Raw genomic sequence first — 13,570 nt, 5'->3', positions numbered from 1 at the left:
TTCTTTTTCTCTTTGTAGAAGATCTAACTTTTCTTCCAGGTCATGCAGTGGGACTCCTTCATCCTAGCACCAGAAATCGTAAGTAATTTGGTGTCTGTGTGTTGCTGTAAAATAATTGAATGTTTATTCATGTGAAGAGTAGAAAAGATTATGGTCTGTTATGGTCATTGTAAACCTGATCACATTTGAATTTATCTGAAATAATATTTGGGCAGTAAGTATCTCTCCTTGTAATAATTTTTGATTGTGATTGCTCATACACCATATTCCATCCATGATAGTTATTGGCACAAAGGGGCTTGAATCCATCCCAGATTAATGGGAATAAATTTGGCACTAAACTGGCAATCTTAATCAGAGATTCCAAGGATGACTGGTGTGGGAAATTAAAATTATAGTGGTGCAGTTGTGTGTGCTATTCCAATATTGAGACCGTGTAAAAGGAACTTAACTCTGCAGTTGGTTATATTAGACCTGTTCTGGGGTGGTGAGGTGGTCGATGCTGCCACCAGAGATCATGTGTTAATATTCTTTACGTTAGCATTAAACTAAGTACAAAATTCCATCAAAAATAAATCATCAATTGCCATCTGTTAACTACACGTTTATAGTTCAATAAACTTTCTTCGGGCTTAATTTTCAAGTTCTAACTCCTGAATAGAACAAAATACTGCACATTGGTCAATATACAATATTGACATTCTTAAATTTCATTTTAAGATTAAAATTTAGGGTTTTTTTATCTTACTGCTTCAACAACTGGTTATTCATAAAGCTGACAAGTTTAATCCAAATGCATTTTTTAATTCTAAATTAACTCAAGAGAGTTTAAATTCTAAATTAGGATATACACTCGTATTTTCAATTGTACCTGTGCAGAAATGTAGGATTTGCTGTTGTGGATTCTATATATAACACTTTTCCACTTACATCTAATACTCGATTCAAGTCTAAATATGTTAGCTAGTGTAGTAAAGCAATTCATATGAAACTGTCCTCCATTTTTACTAATCGCGTAGAGAAGCTATACAATACATGTGGAGAATAAGAAGCATGTTCTTCTTAAATGAAGAAATTTCCACTGCTTTTGAACTTTAAAGTTATTTTCGAGCTTTCAGGCATTTGTTTTGGGGTGGTGGTGGGAGTATTAAAAATAAATTATTCAGTTTAGTTAAATGCTCCATCATTTACTTCATTGATCTGGACCTAAGTAAACTGTATTAATCCTTATGAAGAATATTTTGTATGGGGAGAATCAAGTTAGTTTATTATTGATTTAAGATTCTATCGTGGCTAAAGTTGTGAACATTGCACAGTACTCCCAATTGCACTCTTTCTGCTCCTTACTCAAATTTTGCAAAGTAGCACCAAAAAACATCCTGTGTAACATTTATGAACAGCTTGTTTTAAACTAATTTTCATCTGACTTAAAGATATTTCCGATCATCTTTCTGTCCTTTCTTGAATATTTAAATTTTGTTTACTTTTCCATGTTCTCTGAACTACTGCCAGTATTTCTTTGCATGCTTCTGAAGTGTTTCCTCATGCATTGCTTTTTACAGTGCTGGATGAATATAGTTTGGCACTTCTAAAAAGAAAAAAAAATCTAATTTTTTACCCCAACATTGTCTTGTAACTTGGTTCATTTGCGCCACGTCCTTTACAGCACATCCTTTACACCACCTTGTCTAAATGGTCTTTCATCCTACGCAACATCTTGGTCTCTTCGTCAAGGGTATGTTGTCAGCAAATCTTTCAGTAAAAACCACATTGAGAATTCCAAGATAGCAATCAGACAGTGGAAGCTGAGACCATTCGTAACATCTAGCTAATTCTGTACTGACATGGAAAAAATCTTTTAACTTCTTGATTTTGCATTCAAACTTCAATTCATTTACCTGCTTAGTGATTAGAAAGGATGTTAAAACCATAGTCCTCTTTCATTAGGCTCATTACAGAAAAGAGACACCATAGCCATGAGGAGAGTCATAAGATACTGGGATTATTTCCATGGAGCAATTTAATCAAGCATTTAAAAAAAGGTTTCAAGCTTTCACATTTTTTTTCTATTGTCCACTGTTGTTTGGGAAGTTAGGCAACGGGGAGGAAAGGTCACAGTTTTAAAATTTTCACTAAGTATGAGGAAAGAAGTTTGGAGAATTTTATTTCACAGAGTTGGTAAAGCAAGTACTGTTTATCCACAGTGAGTGATTGAAGCAGAATATCAATATCCAGGGTATGGGATTCTCCTTAGAATACTACACTATGTTATTAGACTTCAGCTTCTCGTGGTATAATTGACTGAATGAATTGCGCTATTGAAATATGAAGTCATAGCACAATAATGCTAGTGTGCATGTAGGACTCGGTCACACAAATACAGTACTGGTTCAAGGAGTGTGAAAATAAGGAGTACGAGAGTCATGAATGAGAATTCCATCTGGCACAAGAAATCCGTATATGTTTCAAATAGAGTTCACTGAGCTCAACAACTTGAATAAACTTGCCATTCACTAGAAATGCACACACTACCTTGTGGCAGAGTTATCTATTAGAAACTTAAGGAGTGCCATAAGTCTCTTCCAAGGTCACTTGCATATATATGCCTCAGTTTCATCGATCACTGACTGCAACTGGATACAAATTGATGTGTGCTTGAATGAACATTTACAACTTATACTCATCTCGGCAAATGCACAGTCCTTAATGTACATTGTTAGAATATTATGTGGAGGTGGCTAAAGAAATTTATGTTCTTTATTATTAAAGATGAGAACATAGTGCCTACAGTAGTGATTTATTTTGGTATCACATGGTGTGGATAGTTTACTACTCCTCCCATATCCCTCAAATTACTGAAATACCTTTTTGTTTAGCCATTAAAGCTGAGATTAAATTATATTTGTCATAGTGTAATTTTGATGTTGCGATTTTTCAAACACAATTTCCATTTATCATCTTCACCTGATGTAAATTACCTGTTCCATCAAATTATCGAAACGCATTGTCCCAGCTTTATTTTTTTTCCTGCTAGTTTCCAACTCTGAACACTATCCTACAAAAGCATTAATCTCACTCACTGGCTTAACATATTAGCTGCCTTGAATGTGCTCAATTAACTTCATATAAGTTGGTTTCTTCCATTTTTTTTTCAAAATGGCTAACACTGGTGATTATTGTCCATTCTTTACCTAGCAGCCTATTGTCTATAACTCTTTTTTTTTTGTCACCTCAAAATAGTCTTAACAAAGGCTTTACATTAGCTGGAGTACCTTGTCTGTAAATGTGAAAAATAATTTAATGTTAACAACATTTCCAACTGAGCCAAACCAATGCACTTAAGACATTAAATAGTACATAAAATATCAAACACCTGGAGCTCTAAAGATGGCCTCGTAAGTGAAAGCAAAAGGCCACAAAATTCTGGGTTTGTTTTCTCATACATGTTGATTGAGGTAATAATACAAGGTACAAATGACCTGAATGTCTCTGGGCTAAATACAAGGGAAGAGGTGAAATTAATTATTCCTTTTGCTCCTCATTGCTTTCAGTGATCTCTGCTGGATCATAAATATATCATAGATGTTGACTGAAAACAAGGCAAGGCTCAGCTATGGTGTTCCATGCAGATTAGTGGGCTTTGAAACTCTCAAGACTCATTTTGGTAGCTACTTACAGGAATTAATTGTAGATTGCCATTGAATTGTAACCCCCAAATGTAAACGTAGAGCAAATAAATTATTTCGGTGTTGTTTAGGCAAGTGAATTTATTTAAATAATACATCAAAGTTGCCAAGCTTTGTCTACACAGTATCTTTTGTTTACTGTGTTTCTTAATAGTTCCATTTTTTCATTTCATTTTCTGACTTTGATATCATTTTATGAAAAGTTTAAATTTAATGTACTTTCAAGATGTTAAAAGGATTAACACATTAACTGAGCAACTATAATCTTAACAAAATTCTATTTAAAAAGTACATAATATCAATTGAAAATATAACTTTCAATGCCACTTACTTTCAGACTTGCATAAATACAAATGTGAAATTTCGTGTGTCCCAGAAATAAACTAATTCCCAGTCTCCAGTCAGCTGTGAATATATTTTAAATCTCATGCATTTGGCTGTAAGAATCAAAACTGGCCACCTTGCTGCAAGAGTAAGTTTCACTGCAGCAAAATGTTTCTTCTGCAGATTATTTTGTGAATTTAATTTTAACAGTATCACAATTGTGCTTTCTGATGGATAAACAATTTTTTTAAAGTCCCTTTCATTTCTACAGAATTTCATTTGTGCGGTGGTATTTCAAGCCCTTTTTATGCAGCAAACAGTCTGGATGAATGGGGTACTACAATACTACATTTCATATTTATATCTGTTTGCACAGTATTTAACTGTTAACAAAATTCAAGGATATGCAACAGAAAAGATGGCATCCTCTTGTTGGGAAGGATGCCCACTGCAGCTCTACTTACCCAGGATAGCAGTGGGAAGCATGCTATGGTTTGGCTTGTAAATCATTCTCCCACTCCTCTGTGCATAGCTGTTTGTCTTCTTGTGGCTTTCTTGACCTTTTAAACATGTGCCATTTCCCCACTCCTATGGGAAGCTCGCTATGTCTGTGTTTAATGATTGCATGGTGAAGGTATATTCAATGCAAAATATTTAAGTATATTAAAGATTGAGGGGACTTTTTTGCAGCTGTAATTTGTGTCCATTCTTCTAATACATTGTGTGTTTAGTAATTATTTTTCGAATGCTTTTTGAAGAAATGTAATTTTACTGTAGGAAATTATAGCCGTCGTGAAGGAGGACGTGGGTCAAGCTGGAGTGTCCAGAATAGTCCCCGTGGTACATACAGTGAAAATCGAGGTGGTCAAAGCAATTTTAACAAAGGGCTGCCATCAAGACAGCCTTCAACAGGTAAAGCTACTGAAAATCTTGCAATTCTTACTTTATAGTTCTAACATTAAGGATGAAGAATATTAACAGCCAGGGGTAAATTGGGAAAGCGTGAAACTTCTGAAACATCTATGATTGAAATATCTTGCGAGTAAGTAAAGGAGTTGATGTTCTGTTTGAAAGAATGGCAAAAATTGCCTAATGTGTAATGACTCCATTAAAATGCTGATTGGAGCCTTTTAAGTACTAAAATACTTTAATATAAGTTCTTCTGAACTTTTATCTTATTGTCATTTCCACAGTTGTTAAAATGTTTAATCAGTAATGTGTCTGTGTTTGCACTTGGTAATCAGAGGTTGACATTTGTATTTGAATTAATGTGCGTGTGAATCATATCAATAGAATTAAAAACTCAGAAAATCAAAAACAGGAATTAGAACCAATGTTCTGATTGCTTTCCCCCCACCACCAGGCAAGATGATAATCTTTTGGACATATTCATTCTTATACTTCCTGAAAAAGTCCTCTTAAAAAAAAACTAAAGGTGCATCAATGAAGTGCCTGCTAATACAACATTTTAATAATGTAGGATTAAAACTGCCCATTTGGATTCTGAAATGTTCTGCTACCCCACCATTGAATAACTAGTTTTAGGCACAAGTTGGTGAGACTATGCTACAATATCAGACTTCCTAATTAGAAGTCAGTGTGAATTTTCACAGTTGCACTTGATGTCTGTTGTTATTTATTTAATCTGCTTTCCAATTTGAATCTACTTCATTTCTTCAGTTAAGAGGAGAAATGACCAGGAAGTTTCTTCTTATATTTATCATGTGTTAAAGAGCAATGTACACACGAGGATAAGCTTCATTTGGAATATTGATAATTCTATCATAAGAGGATACTTCTTTGAGACACTGACAAGGTGGCAACGAAGAGTAAGCATATATGACAGTATTTACAGTATAGTTAAGTGAGATACAATCCTGAATCAATTTCACTGAAAGGTGAAATCAAAACCGAAAATGCTCTAAATATCCTTGGTCTAGCATCTCTAGTATCTGTAGAGAGAGAAAGAGTTAATATTTCAGTTCATGGTCGTCAATCTGAGTGCTGTTTCTTTTCTCACAAATGCTCATAAACCTGAACATTTCAAGCATTTTCTACTTTTATTTCAGATTTCCACAATCTGCAGTATTTTGTTTTTTTTCCACCGGTACGTTAGCTCCTTAGGAAAATTGTTAAAATTTATTTGAAGTTAAATGTTGTGTTTGAAATGAATTTTATAATTTATTGTAGCTTCTCCACTCCTGACGAATTTTGGTCTAATGCAAATGAAATGAGACCTGTATTTCACTGGTGGTTTGTGTTTGTTTTCAGGATACCGTCAAAGTCCTCGTGATCGTACATCAAGGGGTCGAGGAGCAGGACCATCATGGGGAGGAGGCAGCTCAAGGGGAAAATTCAGTGGAGGAAGTAGCGGAAGGGGTAGACATGTGCGATCCTTTACCCGCTAATGGATATTTTTGCACGATTTCGATATCTGTGAACAAGTAATATTTTTTTTTGCCCTCAAGACAATGAAGTTGTGTGCAAGATTCTGTAGCGGAGATTGTGGCACTGAAGGACCAATATTTGACTCCATTAATTTCTGGTTGTGAGATTTAGTTTCAAGAAAAGTGGATATTTTCGTTGAAGAAATTTGGAAGATGTTGTCCTTTTATAGCAGTATTGGAATTTTAATAAAATGGATCATCAAAAAGGCAAGTGATTGTAATTTAATTCTTTTAATTGTGATGGGCCTATTAACTGAGGAAAAAGAGGGACTACACAAAATTTTCATCAAGATTGTGGAATATGGCATCTTATTTTCAACATACTGTGCCTTACATAGTTAAAGACTTGGTCTAAGTTCTGCATTATCAGCATTTATTCATTCTAGTTTTCTCAATTTTATTGAAGACTAAACTAGAGGTCAGACTTATGAAATATGTTTACAGTAAGAAAGTATTTAAGACTGTGACTGAACAGATCCAGATATTAAACTATTTAATTAAAACACTTCTCTTCTGCAACCAAGCAGAATAAAGTTAAATAAATGCCATCCTTTAAGCCCAGAAACCTTCAGTATGCTGATAACATCCTAATGTCATAAGCATTAGATCAGTTAAACATAAAATGGAATTGTAACCAATGCACTAATCTTTTTTATTCCTAATTCCCTGTAGATTAACAGTATAAAATTGATTCTGAAGAGTCGTACTGTGCACTTAACTCTTCTACTCTCTTCAGATGTTCCAGACCCACTGAGATTCTCCAGCACTTCCTAATTTTGTAGAAATCACCAGAATCTGCAATACTTAGCTTTTATGAAGATGATGTATTTTAGATAGGCTATACGAATCTTGTTTTGTCCAGATGTTCCAAGATTTGCTTCATTATGCTAAGTTAATATTTCACATTTAAAGACTTTTGTTACTCATGTTCCCACATTTTGCAGCATTCTCCAGCTCTTCCGCAGAAATAGTTTAGTTGTGCACTGGATTATCAAATATACCAGTAGTTTCTGCAGCTAGTTTGGATGCTAAAACATTAACATCAGTTAACAACTGGTAATTTTCCAAGAGAAGCTCTTGAATAATAGATAACACGATCAGGAAATTGGGCATTAATCCATTTTCCCCATTATGTTCCTGGTTATCAATGTGGAAGAATTTACTTAATGGATTTTCATGTGCTTGAATTTGATTGCCTCACTCTTTTTAAGGAATGTCACCTACTCTACATTCTACAGATTTTAAATCTGGAACTTGAGAAACAAGCTCGTATTGCTAAGAAAAGTCTTTACTCTCCAACAAATTATTTTCCTGCTTTTTACTACTTTAAACACGCTATTGGAGACTCTCTGATCACTTCTTGAAAGCATTACACTGAAGAAGAAATCAAATAGTACCAAAGCATTTTCCTGCTAGAAGACACAGAATCTCAAGTCTGCTGTAGATACTGCATCAAAACTTTGGAACACTTCTACCAAAATATCTGTGGCTCATCACAAGAATTAGATGAAGGGACAAAAATCAAAAAAAAAACCACCCATTGTGTTGGCCTTGACAACATGCAAGTGCCCTCCAGAAAATAAAGCTTAGTTGGGCAGGTCCATGTTTCCCACATGGGTGACTCCAGAATCCGCAAAGCGATCTTCTAGGAGGAAGCATCTAAGGGCAAACAATATCAAGGTAGTCAACTGCACCCTAGTAATTCTACACAAGCCTCGAAAAACCATTGAATTTCATCCTTAGTTTTGAAAGGTCCTTGAATTTCAATATTTCAGGTTTGAAATTGTTTTTTACACATGGCACTTCAAATCTTGACATGTTTGAAAAGAAACTCATCAAAATTACTTGTGCTAAAATTGCTCTGTGCTTTAATATTTTGAAATTTTAATAGTAACAATCCAAGCATTTTATGGCTTCACAAACAAAATATGTTTTTGATTGTACATTGAATTTTGGTCAATGGTAAGTACGTGCAAGTACTGTCTATCCATTGACTGAATAAAATCTCAATAATAATGCACAAAGAAAGGGTTATACACTCCAAACACAATAAAATGTTTTATAATAGATTACATATAGGTATTCTTCACTTGTTTTATTACCCATCTGTTTGTTTGTTTTATGCAAACTTGGTGAATATTACTGCTTATTCAAAATTAAGTCTTAGTCAAAATATTTGTTTGATGCCGTCAATAGATTCCTGCACTGAGATCTGTAAGATAGGGTTACAAATGGAAAATCAGATTGGTTGTGAGAGATGATAATGAAAAACAGTGTAAAGGGAGTAAATGGAATTGATTAAACTGAACTGGAGCAGGAAGGTAAAAATAAAGACAGAATAATTTGTGAATTAGGAAGCATAAATGGGAGGAATGGGAGTGGGACAAATGGTAGCATATGCATAAGGAGTGATGAAAACAGGATTAAAACAGGGGAGGAATAAATAAAATAATGGAAGGCAGAGTGCTTATTAAAAGGGGACAGGATTAAAACATCACAACAAATTTGAATTTTTTTACAAGTCACAGGACAGTTTAGGGGTCATAGAAGACACAGAGGGACTGAAGATCAGTGAATTGTGAGACTTAAGAGATGAACTTTCCATTGTTAGGAGCACTGACTAAAAATTAATGAGAGAAGATAAACTTTGACAAACTTGCAATTGATATGAAGATCGACAACAAGAATTTATTTAACTATAGAAATGGGCCAAAAATTCCATTTTCCTTCCCTATTATCCAATTAACTTGATTGTGAGCTTTTTATGCTCCTTTAAGCATGAGTCAGGGGAAATAATGGGGAATTAGGAAATGGCAGAGGAGTTTTTTAAATCACTGTTCATGATAGAAGACATTCCACAGTTACTGAATAATTAAGGGACAAAAGGAGAGGAAATAAATACAGTAACTATTACTAGTGAAAAAGTGCTAGCAAAAGTAATGAGGCTAAAGACTGATAAATCCCCTGGCCCTGATGGGATGTATCCTGGATTTTAAAAGAAGTAGCGAGATAGTGGATGCACTGGTAGCAATTATCCAGAAATCCTTAGATTAGAAAAAATGCAAGATCTGCACTTAAAAATAGGAGACAAAAAAAAATAACTATTAGCCAGTTAGTTTAACATCTGTTATTGGGGAAAATGGTGAATCTTATTATAAAGGATTGAAATACTTAATATGATCAAGGAGGCGTGGCTTCACGAATTTGACAAGTTTTTATTAAGAATTCTTTGAGGTGGAAGAATAGATAAAGGGAAAGCAGCATATATATTTGGTTTTGCAGAAGGCTTTTGATAACTAACCACACATTTGGTTATTTAAGAGCCCATGGTGCTGGAGGTAGATTACTAGCATAGATGGAGAATTGGCTAACAACTACAAGTATGAGTTGGAATAAGTGGAGCATTTTCAAGACGATGACTGTAGCAAGTGGTATGGCACAGATCAGTGCTGAGACCACAATTATTTACAATATATATCAATCACTTGAATGAGGAAAGTGAATATACTTTAGTCAGGGTTTATGGATGACAAAAGTAGGTGGGAAGGCATGAAATAGGTCTGCAGAAAGATAGAGACTTATCCAAATGGGCTTTAGTGAATGAGCAAAATCATGCAGATAAAATGTGGGGAAATGAGAGGTTATGCACTGTGAAAGACTATTGGAGCTGAATATTATTTAAATGAAGAGAGACTGCCGAAAGCTACATTACATAGCAGTTTAGGAATCATAGAATCATACAGCACAGAAGCAGACCTATTGGTCCAACCAGGCCATGCCGAACATAATCTCAAACTAGTCCCACCTGGCTCATCTCCTTCCAATCCTTTCCTATTCATGTACTTATCCAAACATCTTTTAAGTATTATATTGTACCCATATCTACCACTTCTTCAGTTCACTGGGTAATTGAGAAAGCAAATGGAAATTTTGCCATTTTCAAAGGGAATGGAGTATAAAAGAAGTCTTGCTAAAACTAAAAAAGGCACTTGTAACAACAGCTAAAATAGTTTTGGGTCTGTTATCTATAGAAAGATAGGCAATGAAGAGAATGTTCACTATTGCTGATCCTGGACATAGAGGCACTGCTTCCTGAGGCGAGGTTGATTAGATTGGGCTTGTACTCATTGGAATTTATAAGAGAGAGGTGACCTTACTTAAATATACAAGATTCTTACAGGACTTGACAGAATAGATGTGGAAAACATGTTTTCCCGTTGTGGTAGAGTTTAGGATCAGAGGGTTTAATCTCAGAAAAAGGAGTTGCCCATTTTATAGCGAGATGAGGAATTCTTTACTGTAGATGGCTGTCAAGGCAGGGTCATTAACTATATTCAATGCTAAGATTTTTTTAAAAATTCATAAGGAAATCACATGTTATAGGAAAAAGGGTAGGAAAGTGGAGTTGAGGGTGACCAGATTAGCCACAATCTCATTGAACGGTGGAGTTAAATGGCCTGCTTCTGCTCCTATATCTCATTGTCATGCAGTAATTATTTGTTGAGCTGCATTGTTGAGAAGGCATCTGCACTAAGACTCTGAAATAGACACTGGTGAAAAGCTGGAATAGTGGGGAGAGTAAGTGTTGTCGAACAGGTTTTTTTGTCAAGAGGACATTAGACCCAGGAAACGAGGGTAATTGACTGCACCCAGATCATTGTTGAGTCAGTCTATGACAAGACAGCGCTCAAAAGAGAGCGGTCAAGGTCAGATCAATACAAGTAAGGATTGCAATACCTTGTGAAGTTTAATGAGATTTGATGTTTCACCTTGTAATTAATGTTTGGGGAAAGTTAGTTTTAAAAAAATCCACGGGATTAAGCTTGGTTGTATTCGATTTGCGTTGGGGGGTATTCAATCACAGAAATAAGTTGAAAATGGACCATAGATTGTGTAACTGTTCCAATTTATGTCGTAGTTGTTTGTTTGGAACCATGGAATCTTCTGGCTCTATTCTCTTTGTAAATTTCCTGCAACTCACATTTGGTTTACTTTTAAAAAATAAAAAGTCATAACTTCAAGCTAGCCATCAGTCTTGGGTCATAAAGCAAAGTTACTATTCTGGTCTGGAAGTGGGGGGCTCTTGCAGAATTTATAAATCACAGAGGGCTGGGATTTTGAGGTAAAAGTAGGTTTACTCAGGAATGGTGTGTTTCATGAAACCAATGCTTGAAGTTATCATGCAGCCTATTTTCAAATTCATTAACATAAATTTTCATTGAAGTTTGTACTCTAAGTGAGGAAGAAGTATCATTTCAGTAAAACAATAGTTGTGTACCCAGAGTGCAGTTCCTGGGTGTGGAAATGCCAGGGCAACTGATGTAGCATATTGTGCCTAAGACTCTGGACTTGTCTAATACGCGTGAAACTATTCTGAAATTGTGTATGAAGAACAGGAAACATAAACACCAATGTGGACAGCTATCGAAGTATTGAAGGATCAAGACTTCAAGAAAAAGGCAAACTGACATCTAACCAACTCCAGGCTCAATTAAGATTACCACTACGTTTGCGACTGAGATTGATGTTATTGTCAATTCTTCGTGTCCTTTGCAAAACCCAACAAATTTGAATAGAAATGTTGGACAGTATTTCCATAAAGTTTCCTGGTCATGAGATGACTGGGAGGTTCCAATGTAGTAAAAAGCAGACTGTCTATCTGTATACATTTGGACTTGGAAACAGAGGGGTTTAAGTTTTTCATGTTAATTTACCATTCTGCTTAATGTCAAGTAATGGATTGAAATGTGATCTGCACCGAAGACATTGGTCTGGCATTGGAAAGATAATCTACGATAAACTCAGAACATTACATGACAAAAGAAATACTCTGTATATCCTCCAGATGTGACAGGTGGATAAAGGTACATTATTTCATCTATAGGACTTGCATGCATGATACTGAGAATAGCACTTAAACAAACATAGCTTGAATTCCTGCTTCATTGTAATTCTTTGCAATTGAGAACCATAAGCATGTTCATATTTGTTTTGTTTCAACATTTTACTCGTACTGGCATTTTGCAAGGAAAATCATTTTTGTGCTTAACTATCCTTTTAAGAGTATGAGTCACCACTATGTAGAAAGTACTGATTGTGTAACTGTCTTTATTTCAAACACAAACATATTATTCATCACTTTTAGTTTCAGTGTGGTAGCTGGTTTCTTTAAATTCTGATTTATTACATTTTTGCCTATGAAGAATTGGTAACCTCTTGAAAGGTTATGTGGCTAAAGTGCAAACACAATAACTGATCTAATCATTGTCAGTAATATAACTCAGTGATTGTTGTTTTTGTTTCTGGACAGGCAGGATACTCAAGCTATCTATCCTCTTCATAATAGGAAAATGCTCCACAACATCATGAATTTCTTACATTTTGTAGAAATCCGACAGCAATACTTGAAATCAGATCTTCTGAGAAGTTCAGCAAATGACTTAATCATTTAAGATTCTGAGGAAGGAATTACAGAGATTTCAGCAAGATTTAAGAACAGCACATTTCCTTCCCCAAGCACATTAGTGAACCAGATTGGTCTTTAGAACAATCAATAATAATTACCATTTACTATTAGACTAGGTTTTAATTCCAGATTCTTAATTGATTTTAAACCCATGTCCCCAGAATGTAGTCTATAGTTCTGAATTACTTGTCCAGAGACATTACCTCTTCATCACTGCCTCCACTTTATTTTGTACAGTGGTTAGCACTGCTACCTCACAGCACCAGGACCTGGGTTCAATTCCCACCTCGGCAACTGTCTGTGCAGAGTTTGCACATTCTCCCAGTGTCTGCGTGGGTTTCCACCGGGTGCTCTGGTTTTCTCCCACAGTCCAAAGATGTGCAGGTTAGATGGATTAGCCTTGCTAAATTGTCCATAGTGTTAGGTGAAGAGGTAAATTTAGGGGAATAGGTCTGGGTGGGTTGCTCTTCAGAGGGTTGGTGTGGACTTGTTGGGCTGAAGGGCCTGTTTCCACACTAAGTAATCTAACCTAATCTGATCTAATTTGATCACTCTTACTAGCCTCTAAGTTACACGGTATTTTTGGTCTGTATGTTCTGTGTTGGACTGTGAAAGCAGAAACTAATTGTTCAACAACTTTTCCATTT

The 13,570-nt window shown here is 35.3% G+C and overlaps 2 protein-coding genes across 4 annotated transcripts in view; one reads left to right on the top strand and one right to left on the bottom strand.

Annotated features, from left to right (window-relative positions):
- virma (vir like m6A methyltransferase associated) overlaps positions 1-6,660 on the top strand; it is a 117,026-nt gene extending 110,366 nt beyond the window's left edge. For 2 of the 3 annotated variants that reach the window (XM_060823673.1, XM_060823672.1), the window contains exons 23-26: positions 19-78; positions 4,282-4,344; positions 4,788-4,922; positions 6,282-6,660. In XM_060823673.1, the coding sequence (XP_060679656.1) occupies positions 19-78; positions 4,282-4,344; positions 4,788-4,922; positions 6,282-6,418 (395 nt within the window). In that variant the 3' untranslated portion in view covers positions 6,419-6,660. The remainder of the gene's footprint in view (positions 1-18; positions 79-4,281; positions 4,345-4,787; positions 4,923-6,281) is intronic. The other variant, XM_060823674.1, reaches the window with a different exon arrangement.
- A 5,957-nt stretch (positions 6,661-12,617) lies between these two features.
- The window catches only part of rnf41l (ring finger protein 41, like), a 33,737-nt gene continuing 32,784 nt past the window's right edge, over positions 12,618-13,570 (bottom strand). Inside the window, exon 7 of the mRNA XM_060824423.1 lies at positions 12,618-12,913. The gene's annotated coding sequence lies outside the window, so the exon portion shown is untranslated. The remainder of the gene's footprint in view (positions 12,914-13,570) is intronic.

This window comes from Hemiscyllium ocellatum, chromosome 4 (genome assembly GCF_020745735.1).
Source record: "Hemiscyllium ocellatum isolate sHemOce1 chromosome 4, sHemOce1.pat.X.cur, whole genome shotgun sequence".
Taxonomy (NCBI): domain Eukaryota; kingdom Metazoa; phylum Chordata; class Chondrichthyes; order Orectolobiformes; family Hemiscylliidae; genus Hemiscyllium; species Hemiscyllium ocellatum.
This window is presented reverse-complemented; position numbering and strand designations above follow the sequence as displayed.